At 43.8% G+C, this 21,028-nt stretch overlaps 3 protein-coding genes across 3 annotated transcripts; all 3 read left to right on the top strand.

Annotated features, from left to right (window-relative positions):
• Window positions 1-4,526: 4,526 nt before the first annotated feature.
• Window positions 4,527-9,017, top strand: LOC119742398 (potassium channel subfamily K member 16-like). Its single transcript, XM_038218299.1, has 2 exons — window positions 4,527-5,195; window positions 7,465-9,017. The coding sequence occupies exons 1-2, from the start codon at window positions 4,871-4,873 to the stop codon at window positions 8,028-8,030; spliced, it is 891 nt and encodes a 296-aa protein (XP_038074227.1). The 5' UTR covers window positions 4,527-4,870; the 3' UTR covers window positions 8,031-9,017.
• Window positions 9,018-9,105: 88 nt separating this feature from the next.
• On the top strand, window positions 9,106-12,598 carry LOC119742388 (potassium channel subfamily K member 9-like). The gene is made up of 2 exons (XM_038218287.1): window positions 9,106-9,612; window positions 11,131-12,598. The coding sequence occupies exons 1-2, from the start codon at window positions 9,288-9,290 to the stop codon at window positions 11,772-11,774; spliced, it is 969 nt and encodes a 322-aa protein (XP_038074215.1). The 5' UTR covers window positions 9,106-9,287; the 3' UTR covers window positions 11,775-12,598.
• A 2,466-nt stretch (window positions 12,599-15,064) lies between these two features.
• Window positions 15,065-17,751, top strand: LOC119742377 (potassium channel subfamily K member 16-like). Its single transcript, XM_038218280.1, has 2 exons — window positions 15,065-16,432; window positions 16,875-17,751. Exons 1-2 carry the CDS (start codon window positions 16,075-16,077, stop codon window positions 17,468-17,470), a joined length of 954 nt encoding a protein of 317 aa, XP_038074208.1. The 5' UTR covers window positions 15,065-16,074; the 3' UTR covers window positions 17,471-17,751.
• The last annotated feature ends 3,277 nt before the right edge of the window (window positions 17,752-21,028 follow it).

The following is a 21,028-nucleotide window of genomic DNA, read 5'->3' as shown; positions in this document are numbered from 1 at the left end:
CACATTTTGGGCTTGTAGATGCTGGAAAAATCAAAGAAAACCAATCATGTTCTTGTAGTCTGGTTCCCTGACACCACTCAAGATGAAACGGAGAAATTTGTAGACTTTGGGTATTTGTAAGATCAGGGTATCAGTCTGGCAGGCTTGTACCTCTTCATAATTATGTGTGTAATCAATTTCAAAGAAAATGCGGAATAACTAAATATGAAAAAAAATAGGAGCAGTTATTGAAAATAAGCCACCAAAATACAATTTTTCTTGAAAATGTTAGCACACCAGGAGCCACAATTTTACAGGATGTTTTAGATTGTCATTCCCTAACAATCCAGTTGGGTATTTCATGATAAATTTGATCATTTCGTTTTTTGATGTTAGCAAATGTTGTATCTTCCCTTTAAGTCATATAATATAGCTCTATGGGTCAACCTGAGCTATGTGCTGAGCTACAAAATTATCTAGCCAATGAAAGCACATACTCTGGTCATGTGATTTCAAGATGGCGGCCCCCATCGAAAGTGTCAGCGACTTTGTCGGCGACTATAGTTTAGAGGACAAGCTGGTTGAGTTGTGGCCAGATTTTCCTTGTTTGTCGGTCGCATGATTTTAAAAATGGGGACCAACGCCAGCAGGCTTTAGAAGAAATTGCAAAACAATCATGAAATCACTGCGTGAACAGAGTATGTGCTTTCATTGGCTAGTTAATGTTTTTAGCTCAGTACGTAGCTCTTGTTGACCGCACGAGTTTTTCGCCTTCGGTTGCGACTGGTCCATTGTTGCTTATAGTTTTCAGAACATGCCGGCTGCGTCTCTTCGGAAAGTTCTCGGCAAAATAGTAAAAAAAAAACCAAAAAAACACACACATACACACTCACACCCGTTTGTTTATGGTGTAAATCGAGGATTTTCTATTGTTGCTCTTCCCTTTTCCTTTGTTTATACTCTAACTTTTTTGTAACAGCTCTCATTGGTGTTGTACACGTTTTCTAACCGAGGAGTTCTCGATTTGGTTCCTGTTCTCGATTCATCGATGATGTTGCACGTGTGTGTCCTCGATCTGCACCATAAACAAACGCACACACACAGTGGTGCACTTCTATACGCTCGAGGACAATGCTTTGTGTTTCCCTTTGTCCCTGTAATATAACACTCTCCCATAGACTAAACACAATTGCACGATCGAGGATCGTTTTCAACAAAAGACCCAACACTCGAGGACTGAAACGATCATTTGTTCTCCCTTTTTGAGGTCTGTCCTCCAACGTAAAGCCATACAAGAACACATAAGTGTGCAAACACCTTTAATCGGGGACCCCCTATTGTCCCTCTTTTGTTTTTACCCCAACTTTTTAGGAAGACCTCCCATGTGTTTTGTACACGATCGTCAATCGTGGACCTTCGGGAATTGTGGGCCCTTTTGTCCTCTATTGTTCAACGTCCCCTCTTGAATGCAAAAACAAACCAAGGCACACACAAGTGACACGCTTTCCACAATCACGGGACAGTTTCTATGGATGAGGTGCGTTTTAATCGATACGTATACCAGCTTTCTTTGAAATGCTCGACCTCGTTAAAAATGCTGGTTATTATAGTGTATTGCTCAAAAAAGAATTCACCAAAACCATGATACAAATGAAATAAATTTAAAAATAAACAAATGCAAAATGGCAATTTTAATCAAACATGCACAATGAAAATCAATAGAAGTGGTCCACATATATTTGATTTAATCGACTAAATATTGTATTGTAGACCTACATAGTCAGTTATCTTTGTGGTTTATTTGAAGAAAAAAAAGTTAATAATGTTTGCATTGATTGACATTTGAAAAAGAGATGCATCAGAATGAAGGGCAAACTATGCTCTTTCGTCTACATATATAAAAACTACTTTTCATTTGTATCCAGTCATAGCTAAGGCCAAAAAAAAGTCTCCGGTTTCTGATATGCGCGCGCGTCGCCGTAGCCAATCATGCGCGTCGGCAAAATGAAAAAGTTTTTTTTTCAATGAAAGATGATGTCTCAAACCACCAAACTCACTGGTTTGACTGGAATCCTGCTGCTGCACAATCTTAACGTGTTTCTAGATGGGGTTATGATCGAGAATAAGCTTTATGTGGCCTCTCTGGACTCCCATATATTTGCACGAAGTTTAGTCGGGCACCATTTGCAATCATCAGCCGACATTATTTTGAAGCAAAAAAAACAGGTAAAAAGAAAAACAAGCCGCGTCGCCGCACCACTTTTTGGGCAAGCTCCATACCAGAAACCGGAGACTTATTTTTTTTTGGCCTAAGGATGAAGGCCAGTAAATATGCCCAATATTGCGTACCCTGGCAAAAACATGATTTGCATGCCCTCAAATTCTCCAGTATTACAGTATTTTGTTGGCCATGTAAAAAAAAAAGGTTGGAATCCGTGAAGAGGACTGCGAGCTCGTATTTCTGTGAAATTCGGATGAAATTAGGCACCAAAACTGATCTATTTTGCAATGGAGCGAAAGCATCCTTTCTCAAAATGGCGGTGGGCTACAAGACTACATTTAGGGGTAATCCTCTTCGGATGGAATTCTCTCCCAAAAGTCACTGATTTAACCCCCCCCCCAAAAAAAAAAGATTAAACAGAAAATGAAAGATGATGAAACAGGCTTTAATTTGATAGAATTATCACTGAGGATTATGGCAGATTATTTTTTACTGGTCTGCAACCCTAAGGGCTAAGTATACTCAGTCCGCTCAGGAACTGTAGAGGGCGCCCAGGGTCTACGCTTGAGGGATCTGAACACTGCCTTGTGTGCTAGTCTTAACTCAGAACTGTGTTTGCACATTCGTTCCCAACACAAAAACGCGCGCCATTCTGGAAGCTACCCACAGACAGAGGGCGCTATAATAATGGTCAGGTCAGAAAAAACTTAGACTTAACCGTTCACGAGGAGATGTTAAAAATTGTCGACGCAAGGCCCCTAAGCGTAAGCGTAAGCGTAAGTGTAAGGAAATCGTGCGAAGCCTGAAGTGCCCAGTCACAGACCGTTAATTGTTATGGGCGGCAATAACAATGTCATTGTGCATGTAACGGTTCAATCATGTGCAAAAAAGTGGCATATAGGTAGAATTGTCCGTTTGGATTAAAAACAAAAAGCGATTTTCGAGCTATTATATATAATTTCTGTAAATATAAGCACCATCGTACCGGCCAATGTAATTATAAGCTCCTTTATAGTACGGTTCCCGGACCAAAGTATGCGGAGTATTCTGACAAATCTAAATGAAATCACTGAGGTGGACGCACGGCACGTGACCAATACGTGCAGGAACCTGACACGTTTCCGAAAATGTCCGAAGTTTACCGAATTCGTTTCGTTGTCACTGGAATATGTTCGTGATAGCTGGGGTATATCCGGATGTAAAATGTTTTGTTTTTATTTATACCAACAAAATAGCTGTTTTGCTTGTTGCTAGTTTTGAAAACTTTTGAGCTCATTAATTCAAGGCTTTATACATTCAATATTTCAAATCTTAATGTCCAATGTAGACATTGTGCCTCAAGTATGCACTGTATGAGGCCTAGGGCTGGGCTTTTCCAACCTCGTTCCAAGAGTGTCGAGCAGTACGCGCCCACCACTACCCTATCTCTCACCCAGGTATTGGATCATTAGCATGTACACATTTTTTGAACACGTATGTTACAACTGATAATGTAGTAACCAACGGATAACGTATCACTGACCAATAATGTCACACAAATTGACCGATATTGTATCACTAACCGATAATGTAACAAAAATTGACCGATAGTGTAGTAAACTGTACTACACTATTAGTCAATTGTGGTAACATTATCGGTCCTGGCCGATAATGTAACAAAACATAGACTGATAGTGTACATTTTACTACACTATCGGTCAATGTCTGTTACATTATCGGCTATTGATACAATATCGGTCAATTAGTGTGACATTATCGGTTGGTGATACGTTATCCGTTGGTTACTACATTATCAGTTGTAACACACGTATGCAAATGAGGAATAGTCTGGTGCCTGCCTGTGCGTTACATTTATAATATTTGTGTTGGTGTGCGATGTCTGGGGTAAAATCCAGAATAATAGGGCCTAAGTACAAGTGAAGTCTGTCTCGAGCAAATGTGGTCCATCAGGCCGGCGTTTATCTCCGGTTTCAATAGCATGAAATGACTAAGAATATTGGTACTAACTCCCACTGGTTGTGATTTTAGCCCCTCGCAGGTTACTCCCCAGCTTTATACTCCTGGGTGGAGAGAGGCAAGAGGGGTGAAGTAGCTTGCCCAAGGACCAGCAGCTGGATTCGAAACCCTGATCCTCTTATCGTAACCACTATAGGCCACACTCCCCTAATAGGTCCTTGGCCAGTACATACAAATACTTCCTTAGATCGAGGAAACATTGAGTATTATGCAATACGTATGCATTCACTTTGCTGGGCATAATTAATGTCAACTACATGTACCAGCATGTTTATACCTTGCATTAAGAGGCGCATTGCAATGAGTGTGGATGGTGGCACGTATGCAGAACTAATTATAACTGTGCACTGTGTTGGGTAAAGTCAATAAAATGCGGATGGTGAAATGTATCAATATGGTGTTCTTCGGTTGAAACACGTCAAATAAATACTCCTACAGTTATTCAAATATCTGGCTGAGTATTCATCGGTCGACAGCGACATCAAAACAGGTCGACAAATCTGAAAATGTTACCCTCGACAGTGTCGCAGGTCAGTGGTTACTGTTATAATTGACAAAAAACCTTGGTAATTATTCGGCGAAGCAATCGTCAGGGGCTGTCGAAGGCAATCTCAACCGGGGTATATCATCCGCGGATCGATAAGCAATGCTGCCATGAAAGCCAGTGTGAAATCACTCCTGCTCCTCGCCACTACCTGCGGGTACGTCTTCCTAGGTGGCTACATCTTTGTGGCTCTGGAGCACAAGCAATCTGTGGAAAACCATCAGAAGCTAATCCGTCAAGTCGCCGGCTTCCTGGCCAACCACAGCCGCTGCGGTGTGGTGGAGGATCGTCTGCGGGACTTTTTGGAGAACTCTGTAGCCACGGCTAATGGGAATGGAGTGATGCTGTCTCACGCTCATCCGGCCAGTGGCGTGCAGGACATCTGGACATTTTCGCACGCTCTTGTTTTCGCTTTCGAAGTCGTGACGACTATCGGTAAATATATACTCTTTTTACTAATAACAGTCAATAATTGTATTTCTTATCAAAATCCAGCATTGAGAACTAAAGTGAGTCAAACGGTCTTCCATGGTAAAATGTCATCAGACAATGTGTTTATTTAAAAAATCCAGTTCATCAGAAGTTTATTAGAAGTTTGTAAAAAAAAAAAAAAACAGTTGCACGTTCTTCTCGGATGAGACATTATTTTCCCTCCTTTATAAAAGAAAATATATATGTCCGTACTTCTGTCATGAAATAAAATTATTTCCAATTTGCCGTAAACACACTCAATCAGTTTGACGTTATACAGCTGCGGTACCCTTTTGACATCATGGTGTACAATTCATGTACTTAACGGGAAACGTAAATTCACGTAGGGGACACTGGTAATTAGCCAGTACGGTAACATACTTATCGATTTAATGGGAAAATCTTGCTCGCATCAAAAACAATGTGAAAGTATTCCGGTATCGTTCGAAAGATCGAAAACAATCATTGAAGATGGGGCCAGCGGGGACTTTTTACGTGCGTTAGCATGGCATTCCAGTTTAAAATACAAAACCCCTATAATCGTGGGTTACACCTGTATGTTCCGACACCCCTATGTTCCGATACCCCTATGTTCCGACACCCTATGATGTTCCGACTGCATATACTATTCCTACCCCTAACTCTAACCCTAACCGGGAGTATTATTATTATTATTATTATTTATTCGGCCAACAAATGAACCAAAGTACAATGACAAAGCAAATAAAAAGTAAAAAGTAAACAAAAATTGGAAATTGAAAAGTAAGACCAGACAAGACTGAAGAATGCGAGTAGAAATGGGTCGGGGGAGGGGGGAGGGAAGGGAGGGTGGACAGTTTGACAGGGGAGAGGAGATAGAGGGACAGAAAACAAAAACAATATAACATTCCAAACCGGCCAGGGTAAACAAAAGTGTACTAAAACACTGTCGGAACAGAGGGGTGTCGGAACAGAGGGGTGTCGGAACATAGAGCAGTCACCCAATCATGCATGGCTGTTTGTCTCAAACTAGTGAGCTCACACTGTACAATGGGTTATTCCTATACTCGCAGCAGAGAATCTGAATTGCGAAGGACGCGGGGACGCGGCCAAAACGTGGTTGAGCCGAAGACATGTAAAGGTGCCTTAGGCTGCCGCCATACGAGCCGTGTCTGACCACGGAGCACAGCCAGGGATCGAAAGTGTTGATTTTTGTGGAGGGAGGAAAACCGAAGAGCCCGCAGAAAACCTAGCTCGTGGCACAAGAGAGAATCAACAAACAGCTCCACTCACATCTGGTCCGAGCCGGGAATCGAACCCGGGCCACAGTGCTGAGAGGGGGAAAAAAGAATTAACAAAAAGCAAATCTTCCCTTTATAATCCTCATGCAAGATGAGAGGGGCGCATGCGACGAGATCATGTCTTGAAAACTAAAAAGAAAACGAAACAGGGAAAACGATACGACGGTTAACAAAGAAATCTTTGCACAACATCTTTTACCACATTAAGTTCTGCTGCATATTTCGAACTATGCCCTTTCGTCATACGAACCTTAATCAGCATAGGGGACATCATGATTCACATTCACATGGAACAATCTCACGGTCTGAATAATGAGCGCGGTATAAAAAATAATCTAAAGCCTGTCGCACACATATTTCGTTTTACGGTTCACCGATCTTCGGGCGTTCGCACGGAGTTGCATGCGCTGCAAAATCGGACCGATCTGACCGTACACTGAGCGATCATATGAAATCAAACGTGTGATATTTTTTCGCATCCGATTTCACCGGATCCGCTGACACCGGAAAAGTGTGCGAGCAGCATCCCCTTTCACCCGCCGAAGGCAATAGTTACGCTAACTTAACCAATCAGATTCACGAAGGAAGTCACTTGACTCAAAATTGACGGTTGTCATTTTGTCATCATTGTAGGTGGTCATCATGTGAGTGGACATCTTTTTGACCGATTATTGAACAGAATCGGGCATTTGTGCGGGTTAATGTCACTGTCTCCGAAACGATGGGGAACAACCGTACCGGGTGACTCAATAATGGTCACCCGGATGGTAAACCGGTAAAATCGGACATGTGTGCGGTGGGCTTGTTTACTTCCGAACAATACTGGGCGGAATAATTCCACAGGATATTTTGTACCATTCGTATCTTTACTCTGAGCAAAGTTTGGGTCAGGTGATTGCAAATGATCATATACGTTGCTTCAAGCTGCATATTTTGTTTCCGTTTGCATGCAGGTGAAGGAGTGCTGGTGCCCAGGACATTTGAAGGTCGTCTATTCGCCATGGCCTACGCCGCTATCGGTGTTCCCCTTTGCTACTTAATGCTGTCCGCAGTGGGGGACACCTTTTTATTCATGTGGAGGAAACTGCGCCGTCTCTTCTCCCGTATACGGCAACGAACCATTCGCGTGGCCCTGGGAGTAACCTGTACCCTGATCGTCTTGCACCTAGTCCTGACCGTTATCCCAGCTTTCATCGTGTCCTATCACGAAGGATGGGACTTTTTCACCTCGCAGTATTACTGCTTCATGGTCCTAAGCACCGTGGGCCTGGGGGACTATTCCCGCAAGCGGAAAATGGAAGACTCGGAGGAAATGGAATGGGCCTGGACTGTACTCTGTGTGCTGTACGACCTGCTCTGCCTCAGTATCGTCTCCGTCCTCTTCAAAGGTATGAACGAGTACAGGGAGCACGTGCGCACCCGGAAGGAGGAGGCAAATCAGGAGGAACAATGTTGGGCAGACAGACGGGGAGACGAGGCGTCATCGTCTGCTCACGGCAGTGTAAGCCCATCGATCTGAGCTTCGAACTGGGCAAAATCTAGTCCAATGAACTTGGAGATGTCCCAGACTCTGGACTGGGTTCGTTATCCCTAATCAACAGTTAAAAAAAGATCCTGACCAACTAGGATATGGAACTTGCACCGTTATCTGTCAAGAAATCTCAAACCGAACAAACTTGCTTTTGTGGTTTTTTACGTTTTAATCGCTGTTATTGATACATCCCAAATCGGCCGATATATTGAGCAAGGAATAGCATTTTAAAAAAAAATATGACAATCACATGCCTAGGCTGGAATCAAAATAGCATGCCCCAAACCTTTACAAACTTATACCACAAACTCACACAGACACCGTTTTCCGGTTTTCACTTTTATTTAGGAGACGTTTCATCATTAAGTTCCGTCATTAATTGAGTCGACGATTGGTGGACGAGTGCAGAATACTATTTTGCACCAGATACATCATGTGTTTTTGCAGAGAGCAAGGAGCAGGAGGTTCGTGATGGCATTAGCCCCGCCGTCCGAAACGAAATTGATTAAGGCCGGGCGGGCCGGCAATTAACACAGCTCGGCCGAATCATTTACCCATTTATACTTCTGGGTGGAGAGAGGCAAGTGGGTCGAAGTGGCCGGCCCAAGGACACAACATGTCTCAGCAGCTGGATTCGAACCCCTGGCCCTCTGATAATGAGTCAAGAACCGTCACCACTATAGGCCACACTCCCCTAATAGGGCCGAATACTGAGTATAAATATCTGACCAGTACATAAAAAATACTTCCCTAAATCAACCCGGTTTAGATCCAGGAATCCTTGAGTGTTATGCAATACGTATGCAAATTCTTTGCTCGGCATAATATAAACTAATGTCACCTATACCAGCATGTTTGTTATATCCTGCATTAAGAGGCTAATCCCAATGAGTGTGGTGGCACGTATGCGGAATTAATTATAACTGTGCACTGTGTTGTGTAAAGTCAATAAAAATGTGCGGCTGGTGAAATGTATATCAATATTGTGTCGTTCGGTTGAAACACGTCCTAAAATACCTCTGCAGTTACTCACATTTCAGGCCAAGTATTCATCGGTCGACTGCGACATCGAAATAGGTCGACAAATCCGAGAAACAAATGTTACCCTAGACAGTCTCGCAGTTCAGTGATTACCGTTTGAAAACACTTTAGTTATCCGGCGAAGCAATCGTCAGGGGCTGCCGAAGGCCTTTTCAACCGAATTATTATCCGCAGATTGGGAAGGCAAGCATCTGTAGCTCTGCCATGAAAGCCTGGGTGAAATCGCTCCTGCTCCTCGCCTCTACCTGCGGGTACATCTTCCTAGGCGGCTGCACTTTCATGGCTCTGGAGCACCAGCAACCCACGGCAACCCATAAGGAGCTTACCCGTCAAGTCGCCGGCTTCCTGGCCAACCACAGCCACTGCGGTATGGTGGAGGATCGTCTGCGGGACTTTTTGGAGAACTCTGTAGCCACGGCTTATGGGAATGGAGTGTTGCTGTCTCACGCTCATCCGGCCAGGGGCGTCCAGGACATCTGGACATTTTCGAATGCCTTTGTTTTTGCATTCGAAGTCGTGACTACTATCGGTAAATATATATTGTTAACCAACGGTCAATAATTTATTCCGTACCAAAATCCAGCACTTGAGAACTAGATTCAGTAGAACGGTCTATTATGTTACAGAGAATGCGTAAATTTATTCAAAAATCCAGTTGACCAGAAGTTTATTATAGAAGTTTAAAGAGGAAAAGCAAACAATAAAATTGTACGTCCTGCTCGCCAGTGATCAAAATTATTTCCCTCCTTTATGAACGAAACAATATAAAGCTGTCCGTGCTTCTGTCATCAAATACAATTATTTCAACTTAGCCCAAAACATACTCATTCAGTTTGACGTGGAAATACATGCAGCTGCTGCAGCAGTACCCGTTGGATATAATCCAACTCGGAAACGCAAATTTCAATCCAAACCTTTCAGCCTTTAAAAAATACAACTCTACTTACATTATGCTCTGAGCCGGGAATCGAACCAGGGCCACACTGCAGTGGTGAGAGGTGAGCAATTCACGCACGAGCAAATTTAATCCTGATACAAGATGTATTAATATCGGTTCAGAGTTTGCATGCGATGAGATCGTGTTTTGAAAAATAAAAAAAACCCACCGAAATACGAAAAACGATACGACAGTTAACAAAGAAAATCTATGCACACTTTTTACCCTTTATGTTGCATATTTCGAACTATGCCCTTTCGTGATGCGATTCCTAATCACTGGCATACGGGACATCATGATTCACATTCTCATAAAGCAATCTGACGGTCTAAGTAATGAGGGCGGTATAAAAATCATCTAAAGCCCGTCGCACACCTTTTTTTTTACCGGTTTACCGACCATCGGGCGATCGTACGGAGGTGTGCACTGAAACATCGGACCGATCTGACCGTACACCGAGCGACCGCATGGAATCCAACATGTTGTTTTTTTTTCGCATCCGATTTCACCAGATCCTATGTCACCGAAAAGGTGTGCGAGCAGCATCCCATTTCACCTGAGGCAATATTTACGTTAACTTAACCAATCAGATTCACGGAGGAAGTCACATGATTCAAAATGGACGACTGTCTTTTGTCATCATTTTTCGCATCCGATTTCACCAGATCCTATGTCACCGAAAAGGTGTGCGAGCAGCACCCCATTTCACCTGAGGCAATATTTACGTTAACTTAACCAATCAGATTCACGGAGGAAGTCACATGATTCAAAATGGACGACTGTCTTTTGTCATCATTGTGAGTGGTCATCACGTGAGTGGACATCATGTGGCCGATTATAGAACGGAATCGGGCATGTGTGCGGGTTAACGTCGCTGTCTCCGAAACGATGCAAGGGGGGAAAAAACCATACCGTTGATCCAATTTGAACCGGTAAAATTTGACAGGTGTGTGGTGGGCTTGTTTACTTCCGAACAATACTGGGAGGCATAATTCCACAGGATATTTTGTACCATTCGTATCTTTACTCTGAGCAAAGTTTGGGTCAGGTAAGTGCAAATGATCATATACGTTGCTTCAAGCTGCATAATTTGTTTCCGTTTGCATGCAGGTGAAGGAGTGATGGTGCCCAGGACATCTAAAGGTCGTCTATTCGCCATGGTCTACGCCGCTATCGGTGTCCCCCTTTGCTACTTAATGCTGTCCGCAGTGGGGGACACCTTTTATTTCACGTGGAGGAAACTGCGCCATCTCTTCTCCCGTATACGGCAACGAACCATTCGCGTGGCCCTGGGAGTTTCCTGTACCCTGATCGTCTTGCATCTAGTCCTGTCCGACTTCCCAGCTATCCTCGTGTCCACGCACCAAGGATGGGACTTTTTCACCTCGCAGTATTACTGCTTCATGGTCCTAAGCACTGTGGGCCTGGGGGACCTGTCCCGCAAGCGGCAAATGCAAGAATCGGAGGAAATGGAATGGGTTAAGCATGCACTCTCGGTGCTTTACGACCTGCTCTGCCTAAGTATCGTCTCCGTTATCTACAAAGGTGTGAACGAGTACCGAGAGCAAGTCCGGAAGGAGGAGGCGAATCAGGAGGAGCAATCTAGGGCAGACAGACGGGGAGACGAGGCGTCATCGTCTACTCACTGCAGTAAATCCATCGATTCAAGCTTCGAACTGGGCAAAATCGAGTTCATTGAACTCGGAGCTGGCCCAGACTCTGGACGGGGTTCGTTGTCCCTATTCAACAGTTAAAAAAGCTCCTGACCAACTAGGATATGGAACTTGCAACGGTATCTGTCAAGAAATCTCAAATCGAACGCACTTGCTTTTTTTTTTTTTTTACGTTTTCATCGCTGTTATATTGATGAATCCCAAATCGGCTGATTAATGAAGCAGGAAAGAGCATTAAAAAAAAAAAAATAATTAAATGAAAATCACATGCCTAGGCTGGAATCAATTAAGGTAAAAATCCTGCCCCGAACCTTTACAAACATTATGGCACAAACTCACACAGGCACCGTTTTCAGGCTTTCACTTAGATTTATTTAGGGGACGTTTCATTATGAAGATCCGTCATTGAGTCAACGATTGCTGGACGAGTGTAGTATACTATTTCGGACCGCATACCTAATGTGTTTTTACATCGCTGAAGTCATTAGACAAGCGTTAACGTACAGCAGAGAGGAAGGAGCAGGAGGTTCGTGATGTCATTAGCCCGCGTCCGAAAAAGAAATTGGTTACGGCCGGGCCGGCAACAACACAGCTCGGCCGAGCTGCAAAATTTGCAACGTGAAGCAAACGTTATGAATATATCAATTTGGTTCGACATTATAGGCTTGTTAATGGTGTTAAGCCAGTGAGAAGTTTTAGTCGAAGACTAAAGTGTTACTGCGTGGCTATGGCCAAGTAATTTAGAGGTAGCCTCTATTTTACGGTGGTTGTTCGTTCATTGATGTCTAATAGCGTACAGGTGCACTCTAAAAAAAAAAAAAAATGGTCAGACTTGACTAGAAACCAGTTAAATTGGACCAGTCATTCAGGGTAAGCTGGGTGCAAATAAAAATCAGTCAATCTTACTAGATTTTTTTTCCAATCTTACTAGCCTTTGGAAAAAGAGTTATGCAAAGATCTGAAATTGGAGTCAAACCCAACTACTTTTTCTAATCTTAGTATGAAACTTTGCATGTTGAACTTTATTCCTCGTCAATTTTCCAAAACAAGGAAAACCAGTCAATATTTTGACTAAGTTGTTTTTAGAGTGTGGATTCGAATAAAACTGCAATGGTTCATGGGCAGACCACCGTCATGGGTTGATGCTGTTTCAACGAACTGACGAACAACGATTGAAGATGGTCGAACTATCTCCAGAATGTATGGGTGTGAATAAACTACATTTAAGATGTGTCCCGAGGTAATTATATACCCTAAAACAAATATAAGAAACACCTTTTTTATGTGAGTAAATGTAATAAAACACAGCAAGAGAAAACGTTGTATACCCAGTCAAAATGACGGTACTGGGCTACTGACTTCTTGATCTTGATCCAATACGTGGTAACGGATCCAGTAGAATCCATGTGGAGCCACACAGGGGCGATCGGAGTCTACACTATACACACTTCCGCCCTGGCCCTGGTCTACGCTCCCGTTGAATACTTGTGCACCTGTTATGGTCTAGGAGTGTTCACACACACCTGGTGGGAGAAAGCCTACACAAAACGCTCCGTGTCTTCACTGGCTGCCTGCGACCAACCACAGCTGGAACAGCTCCCAGTTCTAGCAGGAATCCCGCCAGCTGCCCTGAGAAGGAAATCCCACGTAATGGCATTGGCTCGCCGTGCGCTCAACCCAGACCACCAATACTCCATCAGGTCATCACTGAATTAGAAGCAATCAAGGCACCCATTCGCACCCGAGACACAGTCACTGCTCCAACAGGCTAGGCACGCACCAAGACAACAGCATCCAAATGGACTGTCAACAGATGGTCGCAGCAGTGGCAACTGTCATCATCGCCCCTGCATCTCCAAGCCATCGAAGTGCTCTGCCTGAATTGAATAGGTGCCAGCATTTGCACACCCTAACAGCAAACGGTACAGAGCCTGAACTGGGCCAGTTCTAGAGCAGTATGAAGATAAACCATAACGGCAAAACGTAACAAAGCCCGAATCGTATAGGTGCCGTGCTTACAGACCATGAACGGCAAACGGCGAAGAGCGTGCAGCGGGTCAATTCATAGGTACTCGGTAAAGGTAACGTAAAACGGAACAGAGTCTGAATTGAGTAGGTGCTAACACAGGAGACTTTAATGACAAACGATACAGAGTCTAAAACGGGCTAATTCTAGATCAGTAAAGATACACTATCACGGCAATACGGATCAAAGCCTGAATATGTCTTGCAGACCATAATGGCAAACGGTATAGAGCCTGAAGTGGGCCATTGTGTTCTAGATCAGCAAAGATAACTCATTACGGTAAAACGGAACAACGACCCGAATTGAATAAATGTCTTTCCTTTGTCCCTGTAATATAACACTCTCCAGACTAAGCAGACAAACTTACTACAGAGGACCGTTTCAAACAGTAGTTGCAGACCAACGGAACAAGGCCTGAATTAAATAGGTCTTGAAGGCCATATGGGCAGGCGTTATACAGAGCCTTGACCGGGCCAGTTCTAGATCAGTAAAGATAAACCATAACGGCAAACCGGGCAAAACGGACCAGAAGCCTGAATACATTAATTCTCGCATAATGGCAATAGGGTACAGAATATCTTCAAAGCTGGACAGTTCTGGGCCTGTTACGGCGCGGCGGAACAGTTCTGGGCCTGTAGCAAACAATATGGGCAATGTGGTAAGTGCACCGATGCTCGATCGATGAAACAGGCAAACCATATTAAGTGGACAGTATTTACATCCTTTAATGGACAAGTGTCATTCCAGTATGCCCTTCCGGTTCCAGCAAACCATAACTGGAAGAGTTACCTATATACATACTACATGGTCATACTGGATCACAGGCAAACCAATGGCGAGACGTTCTAAAAGTACAGGACTATCCTAATGCGACTATATGGGTAGTCGGGTAATTGCCAGCACATTCATTGCTTCGATGTCCTATGGAAGAAAGTATCAATCAACTAAAACCATTTTTACTCTTGCTTGGTTGGTACTTGGTTGGTTCTTCTCCTAAGGACTTCCACAAGGGAGTATATAACTAGGAGGGCAGGAACACCGGGGCAAACCCTTCTCTTAGCGATAAGTGTTACTGTGTTCTTTTACGTGCGTTAGGCCTTATACAACACACGGGACCTCCGGCTTAACGTCCCAACCGAAGGACGAAGCAATAATGGTTAAGTGCCTTGCTTAAGGGCACAAGTGTCAGGGTCCGGGCTCGAACCCACGCCACTGTTGCCTCTGAAACACCAGAGCATGAGTCCGGTGCTCTTAACCACTATAGGCCATGACACTCCACAATCGTATAATTGCCATCGTATAATTTAGACCGACCTTGTACTTTACCAATGAGAACTTAGCTGAATTACCCGCATTTTAAGCGCATGTTCTTGACAGGATACGCAAAACTAGAAAGCAAGCAAAAGGTAACAGAAAAACCATTAAAACGACTACATGTATATGTATTTGCAGAGTGGCAAGTCATACTTGCATAGGCGACTAATTGTCAATGGAGTACCAGCAAGTAAATCGTAGGTTGTACGGCAACAGTATATCGGGTAAGGAATTCCAAAGCGATGTAGAACGTGGGAAAGATATTGGAATAGTCTTGTTCCTGCACGTCTAGGTATATCATGCAACGGTGCATGCATGAGAACAGCAGAAAGCCAAGGTTGTCACTCAAACTATATGTCAAAGATCACATCGTTTGTGATGTGAAATAGACATCCATGCATTTTATATGAAGGATATTTGTACCAGCTATATTGAGTCAGAGCTCTTGAGGCTGTGACCTACAACTCGATCAGTCGGTAATAATTCTTGTCGTTGAGAGGTTTTTTATGGCAGCATCACTAGACACGGCGAAGTATAAAACCGCTGTCTGGATGAACGGCAGTGGTTAGGTTGAGGGCTGATGTGTATTTGAGACGTATAGGCCTATGCCTACACGAATGATGACGACCACTCAAAGTTGGCAGACCCAGAAAGTTGGGTATAACCTACTGTAACTTGATATATAGTTAATGTTATGTGGTGCACTCGGACTTTTTGATTTTTATGCCGGAGAGATTTATTGGGCCTTTTTTTTCATTACAAAACTGACGGAGCGGAGTTACAGACTTCATGTGGCCGAACTTTTGATGAGACAACTTTATCCAGCAGAGGTGTGCTGAATAAAACGAACGATAGCCTTTTATTTAAGTAGCGCATGGAGCAAAATGGATTGATTCCAGAGGGACGGGAGAAAATTTATGGTTGTTTGCTAGCAAAGCTGTACAATGGAGCTATCTGTTTTATAGCCCATGCTTAGACCGAAGTTTAATAGGTTTGCATCGAGGACAGCAAGTAGAACTGATATTGTTTATGTAGTTAACGATGACAGCTTTGACGAAAACAAGGACCCGGTGGCTGGTCAAGACAATCATCTTGAGCCTCTGTTTCTATGCCTACTTGTTGCTGGGGGCGCTGACCTTCCAGGCTATCGAGGCCGAGACGCTCAAGAACTCGCTCCGGAAATCACGAGCAGAGCTCTTCCGAGCGATTCATAACTTCACCGATGCGCACCGGAACTGCGGCGTGGCTACGGGCGGTGTCAGGGCAGTGCTCAAGGCGGCAAATGCCGCGTGGGAACGGGACGCTTTTCATGCTGATGCTGTTCCGTCCAAAGGGGCCCAACCTGTGTGGAACCTGGCCGACTCCATGGCCTTCTCCTTGTCAGTTGTCACAACTATAGGTGAGTATTAAGCTCGCTCTCCCCATGCTCTTCACTGACGTTCGATACTTAGTTGCTATTGAAAAAGTTATTACCTTTTGAATTAGACATCGAACGATAAAATCCATCAACGTTTAGTAACTGAATAGGATCATTAACAGTCCGACAATAATTCGGCTCTCGCAGGGCGGGTTCATTTGTGCGCAAAAATGAAAGCCCTTTTCCAGAGGGCTGCATACGCCCAAAATTGGGGGGGGGGGGTCGTTAAGACAAAACATACAAATTGAAAATTCGTTTGGAAAAAACTCCTTTCTCTTTTAAAGCACGGGGCACGCATCTTTAAGTGCCTGGCCTTATATCGAGCTGCAGTAATGTTACTATACGCATAGAGACCTATTATGTATGGAAGGACTGAGCTTGAATGTGATTTATTGCATCTCTGCTTTTACCGATCCCTTTTCAGGTTATGGAGATTTAGTGCCCAGGACCATGGGAGGCCAGCTCATCTGTACGGTATACGCAGCCCTGGGAGTCCCGCTCTGCTACTACATGCTCATGGTGGTGGGTCAGACGTTCCGTGCAGCCTGGGTGACGCTGTTCCACTGCCTGGCCAATCTCAAGCACCGTGCAGCCCGCCGGTGTATGTACCTCATCATGCCACTCACCTCGCTGTGGATCTTCCTGGCCGTCATACCGAGCCTGACGCTGATGCAGACTGAGGGCTGGCCGTTCCTGACGGCGCAGTACCACAGCTTTATCTCGCTCAGCACCATCGGCTTCGGAGACGAGCAGCCCCGTCGAAGCTCGCCCTACACGGGCTACGTGTACGCACTCAAAGTGATCTTTGCCTTGTACATTCTGGTGGGACTCAGCATTATCTCCATTACTTTCAACGGCGTGTCCACGGCAGTTAAAGAGTTTCGGGACAAGAGAAAACGGAAAAGGAAAGAAAGACGTCACAGAATACAAGTTGAAGACCACCTGGCGCTTGGGGGTAGCCCAGACGTCATTCCCCTATCCTATACACAAAGGCTATCAGTATCAAGAACTGAACTGTAAGCCAAGTAACTTTCATGATAAGTGCCATCACACACGTTAGATCATGCGGTGTGGAGGGCTGCCCAGAAACTAATAACTTTGTAAACTTTGATCATTAAACAAACTGATTAGAATGGAAGACATCGGTTCATAACACCGTCATATACTTCCGACAATCCGAACTGCACACCCACTTCCTTATTGGAGCCTGATGATTTCACCCTCAACTGTTCTTGAAATATCAGTGGTGATCTACGGGGCCGCCAAAAAAGGAAAATATCAGGAGAAGCAATATCAGACGCCTGTTAACCCCCCCCCCCCCCCTCTTGAGCCAAACCCGAAGCCCCCCCCCCCCCCCCCGCACACGCTTCCGATTTTACGGTTCACATCGGATCATCGGGCCATCTGACGTACAAATCGGAGAGGTGGTGTGCGCTGAAAAATCGGACCGATCTGACCGTACACAAGGCGATCGGATGAAATAAATGATGTTTGATATTTTTCGCATCCGATTTCACCGGATCCGATGTCGCCGGGAAAGGGTGCGGGCAGCAGCCCGAATTTACCGGACGCATCATTTATGTTAACCAATCAGATTCACGAAGGAAGTCAGATGATTCAAAAATTGACGGCTGTTGTGACTGGTCATCATGTGACAGATCATCACGTGACCGATTATAGAGGAATCGGACATGTTATGTGTACGGGTTAATGTTGCGGTGCGGTCTCCGCAACGGTGAAAACGTACCGGTGATCTGGTGATCCGGTGATCTTAACATTAGGATATTTACATCTACATGTATAGTCGATCAAAGATCGAACGGGGAAAAGGGCATAATTGAAACCATATTGGAACGCGATAATGCGCCCGGCTCTTGTTGCATTACAAAACACTGCATTCGAATCGACCAATCAGACCTTTAGTCCCGATTTGGGAATAAAATGACGTCACGATTTAGTCAAGCTGACTCCGATTGGCTGGCATTATCTGCATGTCTCTATATCAGACGTTATACAGGATACTCAGACCACGGATCCTACACACAAGGATTAACGACTCGGCCCAACTCCTGGTTAGACGCGTGATAACGGCCCGTACTGGTGGCAAATACCATGAATACTTTTCAACAAAAGACCACTGCGCGCGGTGGCTTTCAGATTTGCAAGGCTCTGCGCCCGATCTGGCCTCGAAGTCTGTCAAGCTAACGAATTATATTATTGAATATTCATGATCTACGTTTTTGGTCTTTATTATTGAATTCTGATAAGTAATAACTACATAACCATGGTAATGCCGAGCACAATATCTTTAGTTTTAAGATGAACAATGAAATGTCGCATTTGTTTTATCGGTTTGGCATCTTATCTCTCTAAAACTTTTTAATAAAAGCCTAATTGAAAACGAAATTTGGGTAAACGGTGTTCTCCTCGAAATTTGACGTTTATTTCCCGGGTAAATACTTCATCTATGACGACAAAAACTGCACAATACCATCTGTTATATCCTGAAGTATTTATTTTTAAACAATATTTTGGAACAATTAAATCTTAAATAAGGAGTAGTTTTGCTTACAGTTTTATGAATATTTCCGTTTTAGATGTCTTGCAAAAACCCAACACAATAGGACACCAGAATGTATTGCTGCTCTGTGATGTATGGATTTGTATAGCAAAGACAGGTGTGCAACCATTCTGCGTTCCTCTAGAGGTCTCCAACTTAGCCTTGAAATCATGGAGGAAACACTGTCGGTCTTGGTGTATTGGTTTGTCACAAATCTAGCGGCTCTGCGCTGGACTGCCTCGATTTGGGATGAGTGTTTTTTATGAGATGGGACCCAGATACTAGCACAATATTCCAAGCGTGGGAGAACAAGGGTTTTGTAGGCTGCTTCTTTTACCCGTGGAGAACAGCTGTACAGATTTCTACGGATGAGACCCAGCATCTGGTTTTCTATGACGACTCGCTGGGTGCGGGTGGTGAGGAAACATTCAATACATTTCAGCAGGGAACCCTGGATGCCCACTTCCTGCAGTTTTCTTAATAGGCGCTGATGAGGGACTTTATCAAATGCTTTGGAGAAATCCGTTATGATGACATCCATCTGGCTATGGGAATCTGGGTAGCTGGTGATGTCATCTACGACATTTGCAAGTTGAGTTTCGCACGATCTCTCCTTCCGAAACCCATGATGTTCATCTGATAAAATGTAATGATCTTCAAGATGTGACATTACATGGGAATGAATGGTGTGTTCAAGGGTTTTACAGCAAAATGAAGTTAACGAAATGGGACGATAATTTTCCGGGTTTGAGTGGTCGCCTTTTTATAGATAGGCGTTTTGCTGCTCTCCAGTCGGTTGGGAGGATTCCGGTATCCAAAGATTTCTGGTATCATTTCTGGAGGATTGGTGCTATGCTGCCTGAATAATCCTTGAGTAGCCTTGCTGGAATGCCGTCAGGGCCGGCTGCTTTGTGGCTGTCAACAGCTTTGAGCAATTTCTGGACTCCTTCTTGGACCAAGCGTACAGCAAAGAGGGAGTATAAACACGCAGAAACGTTTCAGCATAAGGAGATTGGTTAAAGGCATATAGGATCATTTGGGGGGTTTTTTCCATGCATTTTGTTCGTTTCCAAATACACCAACAATCCAAAGAAGCAGAGTTTTAGCTCAGTGGATGCACAACCCTTTGATCACGAAACACGATCTCGTCGATGGCATTGTATATTCCAGAAACCAGTCAATTGACTGATCGTTGGAAATCACCTGCATGTACATTTCTTGATTTCTTCTGAAATGACAGCAAGCCAGATGGAATAATTAGACGGGATGTTTAGTGCCAGTATACAATCCTGAATCTAAGTAAGCTTTTTGATAATAATTTGGTAGGTTACTTTTGGGATACATGCAAATGATCCAATACGCCTTTCTAAGAGAGTAATCCGAGTATCACCCGTTATCCACGGAGCAAGACTCCATAACGTCTGACATGTCTAGACATGCAGATGCAATCGGAGTCGACTTTACTAAATCGCGACGTCATTTCATTCCTAAATCAGGACTTAATGGTTTGATTGGTCAATTCGAATGCAGTGATTTGTAAAACAACAACAGCCGGGCGCGATATCGCGTAACATGATACAGAGCGCGTGACACAATTTTTGTACATGTATCCATTGTCTATGACACGCAACGGGTGAATGACCGAAGACCCGATATAGAAAGCGCCCGCTGATTGGTCAAATCTAGGAGGTCAAGAGGCGGGGTCTTGCCTAATTAATCAGCAAATCTGTTCATATGTGATAGACATAGACTATTAAGAGAGGGCAGACAAAGGCAATAATGAACAAGTCCAACGAAAGTCCATATTAGTCCTTATTTCTAGTCACGAAGTTAGATTTTATTATATACCTTTGAAAAATAATCAAACAACCAAATTACATGTTACCTCACTCATAAAATATCGACATCAACAAATTATTTAACTTTGGAATAAACTACTATTGCAGTTTTGATCAATTAATAAAAAGCAGCAATCTCAATTTCTAAAAAAAGAGTGTTTCTTATATACGTCTCATGCT

This window comes from Patiria miniata, unplaced genomic scaffold (assembly GCF_015706575.1).
Source record: "Patiria miniata isolate m_02_andy unplaced genomic scaffold, ASM1570657v1 HiC_scaffold_11, whole genome shotgun sequence".
Classification (NCBI taxonomy): domain Eukaryota; kingdom Metazoa; phylum Echinodermata; class Asteroidea; order Valvatida; family Asterinidae; genus Patiria; species Patiria miniata.
The sequence above is the reverse complement of the archived record's forward strand: the minus strand, read 5'-3'. Positions and strand labels throughout refer to the sequence as shown.